The sequence below is a fragment of the Mesocricetus auratus genome, unplaced genomic scaffold, assembly GCF_017639785.1.
Source record: "Mesocricetus auratus isolate SY011 unplaced genomic scaffold, BCM_Maur_2.0 Super-Scaffold_100025, whole genome shotgun sequence".
Classification (NCBI taxonomy): Eukaryota; Metazoa; Chordata; class Mammalia; order Rodentia; family Cricetidae; genus Mesocricetus; species Mesocricetus auratus.
This window is the reverse complement of record NW_024429206.1, coordinates 20112352-20125800: the sequence shown is the minus strand read 5'-3', so window position 1 is coordinate 20125800 and position 13449 is coordinate 20112352. Positions and strand designations below refer to the sequence as shown.

The window sequence follows — 13449 nt, the reverse complement described above, 5'->3', positions numbered from 1 at the left end:
ATATAAGACACACAGTCAGGAGTCTAAGATAGGACACAAGCAGTCCAAACACATATAAGACACACAGTCAGGAGTCTAAGATAGGACACAAGCAGTCCAAACACACATAAGACACACAGTCAGGAGTCTAAGATAGGACACAAGCAGTCTAAACACACATAAGACACACAGTCAGGAGTCTAAGATAGGACACAAGCAGTCCAAACACATATAAGACACACAGTCAGGAGTCTAAGATAGGACACAAGCAGTCCAAACACACATAAGACACACAGTCAGGAGTCTAAGATAGGACACAAGCAGTCTAAACACATATAAGACACACAGTCAGGAGTCTAAGATAGGACACAAGCAGTCTAAACACACATAAGACACACAGTCAGGAGTCTAAGATAGGACACAAGCAGTCCAAACACATATAAGACACACAGTCAGGAGTCTAAGATAGGACACAGACAGGACAAGAAAGATGACCCACAGAAGCATACACACAGAGAAAATATTTTCTGAAGGAAAAACTAACAGATAAACATTTTTGGTTTTGGTCACGTTTATTACTTTAAGGTTGTTATTATTATTTGAAACAGGGTTTCTCTACATAACCCTGGATATCCTGGTACTCTCTTTGTAGACCAATCTGGACTCAAGCTAAAGATATCTGCCTGTCTCTGTCTCCCAAGAGTTGGGATTAAAGCCATGTGCCACCACAGGCAGCCAAGATTTATTTTTATTTTATGTGTATAGGTAGTTTTGCCTGCATGTTTGTCTGTGCACTGTGTGCATGCAATGACTGTGGAGGTCAGAAGAGGGCGCTATAACCATTGGAACTGTGGTGGTTTATATGAGAATGGATCCCATAGGTTCATATATTTGAATGCTTGGTCTCCAGTAGGTGAAACTTAGTTTAAGAAGGATTAGGAGATGCGGTCTTGTTGGAGGAGGTGTGTCATGGTGGGGTAGACTCTGAGGTTTCCAAAACCCATGCCATTCCCTCTCTTTGCTTCATGCTTCTGGATCAGGATATAAGCTGTGGACTTCTGCTCTGCCTGCCTGCCGTGCTCCCAACCACGGTGGCCAACAGACTCACCCTCTGAAATGGCAAGCCCCAAAGAAAACGTTTCTTCTGTAAGTTGCTGTGGTCATGGCGTCTCAGCACAGCAAAAGGAAAGCAGCTAAGGCAGTCATTACTAGTCATGTGGGTGCTGAGAACTGAACCCAGGTCCCTCTGCAAGAGCAACAAGCGCTCTGAACTACTGAGCCATCCTTCCAGATCCTTTATTTTTAATTTATTGGGAAAAAATAACCAGATAGTGCATTGGCCTGGAACTCACTGTGTAGACCAGCCTGGCCTCAAACTCAGAGATCTGCCTCCCTCTGGCTGGCATTAAAGGCATGCAACACTACATGTGTCTAGCTTTTTGAAGTTTTAGAATGAGTTTCACATTGCAGCCCAAGCTGCCCTCCAGCCTGAAACTCACTACATAGTCAAGAATGACTCTGAACTCCTGATCTGCCTGTCTTTACCTTCCATGTGCATTACAGACCTTGTCACCAAGCCCACCCCAGTTCCTCACACAGGACTTCAATGTGGCAGTTTTACTTAGGGAAAAACAATGGAGGTCCTAGTTGTAATTGCTAACACTCCAAGCTGTCCAGACAAGGGAGTTCTTTACCCACAGGCAGCCAGGAAGGCCTGGACAGATTCAAGGCTAGAGTCACAGATTCAAGGCTTGGAGGGTCTTCCTGGGTGAAGCACTGTGTGAGTGCTTAAAACTAAAAGGCCAGCTGGGCGTTGGTGGTGCACGCCTTTAATCCCAGCACTCGGGAGGCAGAGGCAGGAGGATCTCTGTGAGTTTGAGGCCGGGCTGGACCGACAGCCTCCAAAACAATACAGAGAAACCCTGTCTCGTAAAAACCAAAACAAACCAAACCAAAATAAAAAAAAAAAAAAACCTTAAAAGGCCACTGGCAGTCCCCTCACCCCCCAACTAAGCCAACCTTTGAACATTCAGCCTTAGGGAGATCAAAGGTCTCTCCTCTGCCATGGAGCGTTAGCAGAGCCGACACGTATGATCATTGCACGCACTCCCATCCACCCCAGGGAGTGATAGCTTGAGATACGCACCAAATTTTGTTGTATGCGTCTAGACATTCTGGCTTAACGTTGTGAACTGAAACGAAAAGAAAATGCGATGATGAACTTATGGGACGGACGGACTGAGCCAAGCTGGAGGGCAGAGGCGTCGCTACTCACACTGTAACTTGTACAGACTGCTCGTCTCCTTCTTGGCCAGGAGGTTGGAGTGGGCATCTTTCCTGGGATCCACTTTTCGGACAAATAAGGACTTGAGCCAGCTGTCTTCCCGGGGTCTGTGACTTGAGGATGTCACTGTCCTAGGGAAGAATGGAAGCAGCTTCTTGACTCTATTCACAAGTGTGAAGACCTTAGGGGACCTTAGTGTCCTTAAGTTCTGTCACACTTCGGAAGCATGCCAGCTTTCCATTACCCCCCACCCTATGGGGGAGGCAAGATGAACAAGGTGCAAGGATAAATACACAAAACCTATTATTAGAGAAATAAATGAAACTCACTTTACACACTAATTTAAAGAGTGGTTATTAAGCAGTCTGGGGTCTCTGTGAGTGTAGGTGTGTGTGTGTCATAGCAAGGACGTGGAGGTCAGAGTGACGAGAGTCATTTCTCTCCTTCCTGACACACTGCACCCTCCAGGCTTCTGTCTCCACCTCCCATCTCAACATGGGTGCGCTGGGGTTGATGCCTGGCACTGCAGCTGGCCTTTTAAGGTGCATTTTGGGAATTAACTCAGGTCATCAGGACTGTACCACAGGTGCTTCTAGCCTCTGAGCCATTTTGCTGGCCCCATTTTTACACATTTTTAAGTGCAAAAAGATGTACACACTTAAAACACTAAGAATAGCATCTGATACACAGAAAGGGCTTAAAAAGTTGCTTCTGGGGCCTGGAGAGATGGCGCTACAGTTTAGAATATGTATTGCTGTTCTTGCAGAGGACTTGAGTTCCCAGTATCCACATGAGGCAGCTGTCAACCACCCTTAATTCCATCTCCAGGGGACCCCATTGCTCTGACCTCTGTGGGCACTGCACTCACACGTACATACCCACACACAGACATAACTAAAAATGGTAAACAGTCTAAACAACCCTCCAGAGGCTAAGGCAGGGAGATAGAGAGCTTGAGGCCGGCCTGGGCTGCATAGATTCTTTTTTACCAATATAATACAGTGTTTGTTTCTGTCACCAATCCAGTCTTTGAATGTACAAAACAAACTTATTTTGAAGAATCTTTAAATGAATCATAGCACATTTTTTTCAATAAAAAATTAAAATGCTAATTTACTTTTTTTTATACATCTTTGGCTGGCCTGGACCTTCCTATGTATCTAGGCTGGCTTCAAATTTGGGGCAATCCTCTGGCTTCTGATTATAGGTGCATACCACTTTCATTGTTTATATGAGGTAGGGTCTCCCAATACTGCTTTGAGTGGGGCCCGGAACTTGCTAAGCGGACCAGGCTGCCCTCAAACTCACAGAAATCCACCGGCCACTGCCTCTTGAATGCTAGAATTAAAGGTGTGTGTTGCCATGTCTGGTACACATTAAAATTTGTTTTGGGCGTTGGACAAGAGATGGCCCACAGTGAAGAGCACTGGCTGCCCTTGCAGAGGTCTAGGGTTCGAGTCCTAGCACCTCTGCACTGGCTCACAGCTGTCTGTAACCCCAACTTCAGGGAACCTGGAGCTTTCTTTTGGCCTTCATGGCTGCCAGGCACGCAAGAGGCATGCAGGCAGAACACCCGTGCACATGGAATGTTTGAAATGTTTTCTCTAAGCCTCACCTTGTTGTTTACGTGGTTATAGACAAGTCTTAGAAACACGCATAAAGTCATCTGAATACTGGTTTCTCCTATCCTCCAGAGTACAACAGATTATTGGAAAGACGGCTCGTTGGCACGTGGCCTGAAGCTACTCTTGCCAGATGAGTTACCTGTTCCAGTGGTTCTGCCTCACTGAAAGTACAGCCAGAGCCACATCAGCAAGGAGGGCGGGGTGACAAATTCTATGTGGTTTCTTTTCTTTTCTTTTTTTTTTTTGGTTTTTATGAGACAGAGTTTCTCTGTATTGTTTTGGAGGCTGTCAGTCCAGCCTGGCCTCGAACTCACAGAGATCCGCCTGCCTCTGCCTCCTGAGTGCTGGGATTAAAGGTATGCGCCACCACCGCCCATCACCAATAGGGTTTTGAAGAGGATAACTGCACTACTTTTTTTTTTTCTTTCTTAAGAACTGTTGCCCCTCCTTCTTTGGAAAGTTTGCAGTATTCTGCTTCTACCATCTTTAGCTGGCCCTTCCGTCTACTCTGGATGAGCTGTTTTTATCAGTGTACCCCTGAAACTTTCTGCTTTTAGTCTCTTCCCGAGCCCTCTGCCTTGCGCTCATCTTTACGTAGGATAGTGGATGAAAACCTCGGGGGTGGTACCTCTGGCACCGGCAGCTTGCTTACTGACTCCCCTGTGAACTGTACACAGAGCACAGAACCCATGATTCTTACCTATGCCACTGCTCAAGCCAGACAGGCCCTCTTAGTCCCTGTCAGCTTTTTCACAGCCTTTACTTATCTTTCAAAATACCAGAGAGCCAGCCGGGCGTTGGTGGCGCATGCCTTTGATCCCAGCACTCGGGAGACAGAGGCTGGCGGATCTCTGTGAGTTTGAGGCCAGCCTGGTCTACAGAGCGAGTTCCAGGACAACCTCCAAAGCACACAGGAAACCCTTTTTCGAAAAAAAAAAAAAACCCCAAAAACCAAACCAGAACAAAACAAAAAAACCACACTGCCTAGCTGTGCAGTGGTGGCACATGCCTTTAATCCCAACACTGGAGAGGCAGAGGTAGTTGGGTCTCTGTGAGTTCAAGGCCAGACTGGGCTACAAAGAGAGTTCCAGGCCAGCCAGCACTGTTACACAGAGAAACCCTGTCTTGGAAAACCAAAAAGGGGGGAAAAAAAAGATTATTTTTTGTGTATAAGTGTTTTGCCTGCATATATGTATGTATACCAGATGTGTGGCTTGTTCCTGAAGGGGTTTAAAAGAGGGAATAAGATCCCAAGAACTAGAGTTACAGATGGCTGAGTACCATGTGGGTGTTGGGGACCAATCCTGAGTCCTCTGCCAGAGCAGCAGTGATTTTCAGTGCTGAGCTGTCTGCCCAGCCATTTGTGTTACCAGCATGGCTCCTGGTAGAGGTGCTTATGCCTTATGCAGCTGTGCTCAACCTGCGGTCTCAATCCCTTTGGGGGTCGAACGGCCCTTTCACAGGTCTCCTAAGACCACTGGAAAACACAGACATTTACATTACGATTCATAACAGGAGCAAAATTCCAGTTATGAAGCAGCAATGAAAGAATTGTATGGTTGGGAGGGGTCACCATAACGTGAGGAGCTGTATTAAAGGTCGCAGCATTAGGAAGGCTGAGGACAGTTGCTTTAGTGGGTGTCCCACAATCATGTGCACACAGGTACCATTCACTGGACCTGGGGGACAGGTTACAGAAGAGATGACACGAAGCTGGGGGGAGGATGTGGGGAGGGGGTATACAGTGTGAGATTCCCAGCACACACACACACACACACACACACACACACACACACACACACACACACACACACACACACACGGCAGCTCACAGCTGTCTGTAGTTCTCGTCTCAGGGAATCCAGCGCCGTCTCCTGGCCTCCAAGGGCACTCGGCACACACATGGTGCACAGACATACGTGTACACAAAACATCCATACACATAAAAATAAGGAAAAATTTAAATTGTGGAACTTTTTTGTTTAAATAAGTTATTACCAGTTAGTATTAAAAATTATGACCTATTTACCTAGTACCTAGTTGAGGCTGAGCCAGGAAAACTGTCTCAAGTTTGAGACCAGCCTGGTCTACACAGTGAGTTGCACACCAAACTAGCCTACAGTGTGAGACTCTTGTCTCAACCACCACCACCAAAGTACAATGAAAATGGTAAAAAAAAAAAAAGTAATACTTCACTAGGAATTTCACTTAAGACCAAAGCAATTACTATGAATTTTTCTCCCTTTCATCAATATTTATTCGGCATTTGAGTGTATTTGGTTTTCTTTTATTAGATCTAGTCTCACATAGCCCAGATTGACCTGAAATTCACTATGTAGCTGAGGCTAGCTTTGAACTCTTGATTTTTCTGTCTCTCCCTCCTAAGTGCTCATATTACAGGCATGTACCACTGTGTACCACTCTAATTGTTTCTAATGTATCCTTCAGAAATGCAGACAAGCATGCATTATATACACACACACAGAGCTATTTAATTTTTTATTGCATTTGATACTTTATATATGTAAATCTAACAAAGAATTATTTGCATGCTAAATATAGAGTGGAAAAACCCAGTGACACTTTTCTCTTTTTCCTTAGGGCTTAGGGTATTAAAAGTTAATAAACACACATTTCTTTCCGTGGCCTGGTAGATGTCTTCTGCCTGTGGCATCCCATCAGGGGAGCAAAACAACGAGCAACGTATGTCTTGCAAAAGACTGCCTCAGAGAGACCAGACGGCGAGCTAGGAGGCGGCAAGCACCAACAACATTCAAAGTGTTTTTACCAATGGGGACGCCTCCCAAATACACATCTCTCTGGCTGAATGTGAGCCTGGCTTTAAGTGACAGACTTTGAAATCTTTTTGGGTGTCAGGTCTCAGCTGACCAAAGCTCATATGATAATGTCCAGTCCTGGGCACAGGATGCATGTCCAGTCTATCTCATTGTATAAGCCACATATGGAGAGAGTTATGCCAAGAGCAGCCAGAGATAAGATCCAGGCCAGGCTTGGGTTCTTACTGACAACCACGGGCAGAAAGACAGACAAACAGAAAGGAAGGCAGGCAGGCAGGCAGACAGACAGACAGACAGACACACACACACACACACACACACACACACACACGGGTTGGAGGGTTCCCCACTTTCTATCAAATACTGGACTTTAGAATAAGCTTTGTACACTAGGCTTTGATGATACCAAGTTCGGCCAGATGCCCAAAGCCGACAAACACAGCCAGAGCTCAAGGGAGGGAATCATCAGCTTGGAATGGGAGCCAGGGCTCCAGTAGAGATACCGCAGCTCTGCCCTGGAGGCCAAGTAGCACAGATGGACAAGGCAGGTGACAATTCTAGTAGGAGAGAACAACATGTACAAGGACACGGTGTCATGGAAATGGATGGCAGACGTCTGGGACAGCAAAAAGCTCAGTAAGGCGGGAGAGCAGAGAGAGGGAAGCGAGAGCGACCGGAAGAGGGGCCCACACGGGCAGGGTGGCTGGGACCCTGCGAGTTACAGCTGGATATGGTGCGATGCCAGCAGTTTTCAAAACAAGCATGGAAGGCAGCCTGGAAGCAGGGAGCCAGCAGCAAGGGCGGGGAGTGCAGTTCCGGGACCCTACTGCAGCGACACAACCTTTTTAGAAGGAAGCAGGCAGTAAACACTCAGTGGGAGGGACAAAGGACAGGCTGATGCTCAGGCAACGGATACAGGGAGGAAGGAAAGAATAGTTTCAAAAGATATTTTCTGGGGCAAGGGTGTAGCTTAATGAAGAGTGCTCTCATAGTATGAGTGAGATCCTGGGTTCCAACCCCAGCACTAAAGGAAAAAAAAATCCCGCCAAGCCTGTGAATCTTAGCACCCGGGAGGGGCAGAGGCAGAGTCCAGCAGATCTCTGAGTTTGAGGCTACTCTGATCCACATATCAAGTTCCTGGCCTGCCAGGGCTAGACTGTGAAATCCTGTCTCAAAGCAAAATAAAACCAACAAAACAAACAAACAAAAAAACAAAACCTCCCCACAAAGACAACCCCAAAAGACCCTGACAAAGGTAAGAAGACAGCACTAAGGTTTAGTCAGAGCAAAATGAAGAAAGAAAATGAATTTAAAGTCGGGTGGTGGTGGTGGTGGTGGTGGTGCACGCCTTTAATCCCAGCACTCGGGAGGCAGAGGCAGGCGGATCTCTGTGAGTTGGAGGCCAGCCTGGTCTACAGAGTGAGTGCCAGGATAGGCTCCAAAACAATACAGAGAAACCCTGTCTCGAAAAACCACAAAAAAAAAAAAAAAAAGAAAAAAGAAAAACAAAAGGAAAAGAAAAGAAAAAGAATGTAACATTCAGGCCACACAGCAGCACTGTGGCGGTACTCACTGACCCTCCAGTATTGGCTGACTGCACGTGTTAGGGGTTGGGCCAGTGTGGAAGGATGGATGGAAGAAGAAACCTAGCCCTGAGCTCCAAGAGCTGAGTCTGCAGTGAGAACAGGGAAACATGACCACAGCCAGTGTGACATGAGTTCTGTGACAGAGAGGAACGGGGGAAGATGGAGGAGGCGGGGTCTCTCTCGGTTGGCCTGGAGAGGAGAGGCACCTGACGTACCTGTTGAGCTAAAGGGGCAGAGGAGAGCCATGGGAGGAAGAGCGTTTTAAGAGCTAGTAATGGCTAAAGCCAAGGGGAAATACTGCAGCGAGGAGGCATGGGGGGAGGGCAGTAAGGCTGCATTACTCCATAAACCTAACTCCTGCTCTGCTGCAAGAGACCTCATTCCCAAGTTTTTCATTTAGAAAAACTCCAAACACAGATAAGGTGAAATAAGATGACTTATGCATTCCATGTAGATAAAAAACTTAATGCGTTATCTTTTAAAACATTTTCTTTTTAACTTTAATAGATTTGAAAGTTGTATAGACCTGATACAACCTTAATACGGCGGCATATGCCAGGGATGGTGGTTTACACCTTTAATGCCAGCACTCAGGAGGGAGGTGCAGGCAGATCTCTGAGTTCGAGACCAGGCTGGTCTTCACTGAGAGTTCCAGGCCAGCCAGGCAACGCAGTGAGACCTTGTCTCAATAAATAAATAAATGAGGCCAGGTGGTGGCAGCACACACCTTTAGTCCCAGCACTGAGGAAGCAGAGGCAGGTGGGTCTTTGTGAGTTCAAGGCCAGCCTGGTCTACAGAGTGTGTTTCAGGATAGCCAGGGCTACACAGAGAAACCCTGTCTTGAAAAACTAACTAACTAACTAACTAACTAACTAACTAACTAACTAACTAAGTACTTTAACATACATCTCCAGAGAACAAAGAGAAGTCCATATACTATTATCACCTCTAAGAAACATTAATATCTACACCCATTCTCTATTAAATGTTTCCATTGTCTTCCAAATGGATTTTATTACTTTTCTTGGGAGGGGTGTTGGGGAAGGGAGGGAAGGATTAGGATCCAGTCAGGGTTTATATGAGATCTTCTTGTGTGTGTTGGGGGGGTTGCAAAGGGTGAGACAGACTCTCATTATGTAGTCCAGCCCGGCCTTCAACTCAAAATCCTCTTACCTCACTTTCCCAAGTACTGACTGTAGCCTTTTTACCTTTAATTGTGTGTATATGTATGGGGGAGGGGAGTATGAGCTTGAGGGTGCAGGTCCCCAGAGGGGCCAGATCCCCTGGAAACTGGAGTTATAGGTGCTTATGAAGTGCTTGATGTAGATGCTAGGATCCGAACTCAGGTCTTCTGCAATAGTACACTCTTAACTACTGAGCCATCTCTCCAGCCACCATAACCTGGCTAATAGTTTTTTTGTTTGTTTCTTCTTGCTAATAGGTTTTCATAATGGGAAAAATATCCTCTTAGAATTTTTTTATCATCTGTCCCCTTCAATGCGGGGATCAGGTTCACACTCTTCATAGGAATCCAGATAAGGGTTGCCTCTGGTAAAGGGTAATGGGAGCGGAGACATTTGGAAGCAGAAACGACAGGTCTGACAACCAATTAGAAGGCAGGTGGGAGGTAGCATAGGCTTGGAGAAGGCCAGATTTCTGGCCTGGACAATGGGAGATGTTCTGTTATTGGGAAGAGAACAGCTTTGTGAGAGGGACATGAACTGAATCTTGGGTACTAAATCCTTCCCAATACCTTCAGGCATTAGTCTAGTAAACAGCCGAGAACTCTGGGCCTAGTACAAACCACAGCTAAATAAGATGAACTACAGAGAACCCAAGTACGGGACTCCCACAAAGCGCTGATCCCTTCCCGAAACTCATGTTGCAAGGTCACCCCAACGCTCCTGTAGGTAAGCCTGTCCTTTTTTTTTTTTTTTATGTCATCTTACTTAACCTTTCAGCCAGTGTCAGGCACGGCTGAGCAGCCCAATAAATATCCTCCTCTGACAGCTGTCACATACTGCTGGCGCCAGCTGCTCTTTCCCCGTCTCCCTGGCTGGCTCAGTCTCCTCTATCCAATCAGCCTGTAAATATTACACACACCAGGGCTTGCTCCTCAGCTTCTGCACTAGCCAGAGTCTTTTTAAAACAATCCCATCCATCACTGCGGCTTGAAAACAAAACTCAATAAACACACACACACACAGTATAAAGAGACCCAGGTATCTAGCAACGTTCCTATATCCTGACAATTCCCACCAGCTGCCCACAGCCCGACATTCGGTGTTTTCATTTGAATGGCCAGCACCTCAAACTTTACATGGTTCTAAACTGTCCTGGGTCCTCCCTCCGTCCTCTTCTCTGTGTTCCCAGAAAGGACTGGCAGAAAGGGACAGGAAAGGGTGAGTGTGTCTTCAAGGAACCACAGGGTATTTGGCTCCAGCAGGAAGCAGGGGTACCTGATAGGTCCAGATCTCTAATATGCTAGCTTTACATTAGGTTTTGAGTGAACACCTTGGATTTAGCTGTCTGAAACCTGTTTTCCAAGGAGCAAAATACAAACTTTAGGGGGCTCGGGTTGCTTGTTCAGTAGCCACAGATGTGAAAGTTGTCTGTTCATTTAACTCGGAAACATATTGCAGGTGATTTAAATAATTTGCATCTACAAGTTGCATCTGTTCCTGTATGGTAGTAGCAGCTGCGGCCCAGCATGTAGGAGGCAGAAGCAGGTGGATGTCTGTGAATTCGAGGCCAACCTGGTCTACAGAGAGAGTTCCAGGGACAGCCAGGGCTACACAGAGAAACACTGTCTCAAAAAAAAAAAAAAAAAAAAAAAAAAAAGAAAGAAAAAAGAAAGAGAGAAAAGCTGTATGTATATGTCCTAGAAAGGGCAATAGGCCTGACACAGAGTTCACACTTTCCCAAGTCTCTGTGAGGCTCCCATCTTCTGAAATCCACACCCCACATTTAAGATTGCTACTAAATTAAACAAGCCATATTATATAATGCTCACACAGGTCTGGAGAGATGGCTCAGTGGTTAAGACCACTTGATCCTTTCCCAGAGGACTAGAGTTCCATTCCCAGCACCCATGTAGTGGCTCACAACCACCTCTGTAACTCTAGTTCTAGAGGATTGGATGTTTTCTTCTGACCCCTGTAGGAACCAGGTATGCCCATTGTGCACATACACACATGATGGTATAAAATACACACACACACACACACACACACAGAAAAATCTTTAAAAAAAAAACAAAGTTCCAGGGCTGGTGAGATGGCTTAAAGGGTAACGGCACTGGCTGCTGAGTCTGATGAACTAAGTTCAATTTCCCAGACCTACATGGTGGAAGAAAACCAATTATACACTCGTGTGGGCAAGCCCACGCTAAATAGAAAGGCAACATTTCAATTAGCCAAGGCTAGGCTTGGTAGCGCACACCTGCAACTGCAGTCCGGGTTTGCAGAAAGTTTGGGCCAGCCATGGATACATGTATCAAGACCTTGTATCAAAAAGTAAAGTACGAACTGGCCCAGCGGTTAAGAGCACTTGCTGCTCTTGTACACTGAATTCCCAGCCCCCACATGGCAGCTCACAGCCCTCTGTAACTCCAGTTCCGGGGAATCCAAACCTCCTTCTGGCTACCACTGGCACCAGGCACATACGTGGTACACACATACATGCAGGCAAACACTTGCACACATAAAATAAAAATAAAAACAAACCCTAAAAACAGTTTAAAAATAAAACAACCACACAACGGAAGGAAGGAATAATAAATCTATCGGTAGGTTAGGAATGGCCTTAGGTTATTTTGTTAAAACTGTCAAGGTGACAGATTCAGACAACTGGACGCAGATCTACTGAGGTCAGGAAAAGAAAGGGGGAAAAAAAGTTTGAACGTGAACACCGCCATCTACCACCGCCGGCCACTGTCGATTACTTTTCCGATCCACTCCGTTTTCAAATCTAAGTCAAAAGACTGTGTCCCGAGCCGGGACCTCGGTGCAGCTTCCTCGGGAGGGTGGCGGGGGGGGGGGGGGGAACTGCCATCATGTCACTTCTCCCCAAGCCGGGGCGCAGCACCGCGGCTGCGGCGGGCAGCACAGTGCGCGGGGGCTGCGGGCAGCCGCGGCCCGCGAGCCCGGCCCGGGGCGGCTCTGGCAAGGGCGGCGTCGGCTGGGCCGTGACCTTGAGCCCCACGGGCCCCGGAAGGCGCCGCAGCCCTCGGCCGTCCCCCACCCTCCCGCGGCGTCCCACAGCCCGCCCCGGGGACCCTGCGCCCTTCGCCCCGTGGCGGCCCCTCCCCGGCCGGGCCCCGGAAAGGGCGGCGCTGCTCACCGGAGCCCGGGCAGGAAGCTGCCAGGGGCGGCTGGCCGCAGCAGGCCTCCTCGCGCGAGCAGCACCCGTGCCGCCATCTTTGCTCCGGAGCCTGAAGCTCCTACCGCCTGGGAGCCGCTGACGGCGCCGCCGCCGCCGCGACCCCTCCCCCGGCCGGGCCGAGCAGGCTAGGGCGGGGCAGGGCGCTAGGCCGCTGTCGTGTGGGGGAGCGGCCGCCAGAGGGCGCAGCGTGCCACTGCGGCGGCCTGCGGTGATGCCGCCAGGGGGCGCGCCAACCAGCAGCTGAAATCAGTCATAGGAGAGCTCAGTGCCCAGACAGAAGTCGACGCGAGAAAGGAACGTGGTCAGCGCTGGAATGCACCCGGGGAGAGCCATAAGAAAGGAGTAGGTTTGTGGATAGGAGAATCCAGAGACTATAACAGGGACCCACTCTTTACAAACTACTTTTGGAGTTTTTTGTAAATAGATTTTATTTATTTATTATGGATACAGTGTTCTGTCTGCATGTATGCCTGCAGGTCAGAAGAGGGCACCAGATCTTATGACAGATGGCTGGGAGCTACCATGTGGTTGCTGGGAATTGAACTCAGGATCTCTGGATGAGCAGTCAGTGCTCTTAACCTCTGTGCCATCTCTCCAGCCCTGTTTTTAGCGAGTAAATGTCATCTCCCCCAAATCAATCAATCAATCAATCAATCAATCAATCAATCAATCAATCAACCTCTCTCTCTCAGACACACAAAGACACACACACACACACACACACACACGTATTTGAGACAGAGTCTCCCACAGTAGCCCAGGCTGTCCTCAAACCCATGGCAGTCCCTCCTCTC

At 47.7% G+C, this 13449-nt stretch overlaps 1 protein-coding gene across 1 annotated transcript in view; it reads right to left on the bottom strand.

Annotated features, from left to right (window-relative positions):
* The window catches only part of Nipsnap2 (nipsnap homolog 2), a 29846-nt gene extending 17081 nt beyond the window's left edge, over nucleotides 1–12765 (bottom strand). Inside the window, exons 1-3 of the mRNA XM_005080330.4 lie at nucleotides 12614–12765; nucleotides 2255–2394; nucleotides 2126–2171 (exon numbers count right to left, since the gene is read on the bottom strand). Of these exons, the coding sequence (XP_005080387.1) occupies nucleotides 2126–2171; nucleotides 2255–2394; nucleotides 12614–12690 (263 nt within the window). The 5' untranslated portion in view covers nucleotides 12691–12765. The remainder of the gene's footprint in view (nucleotides 1–2125; nucleotides 2172–2254; nucleotides 2395–12613) is intronic.
* Between the last annotated feature and the right edge of the window lie 684 nt (nucleotides 12766–13449).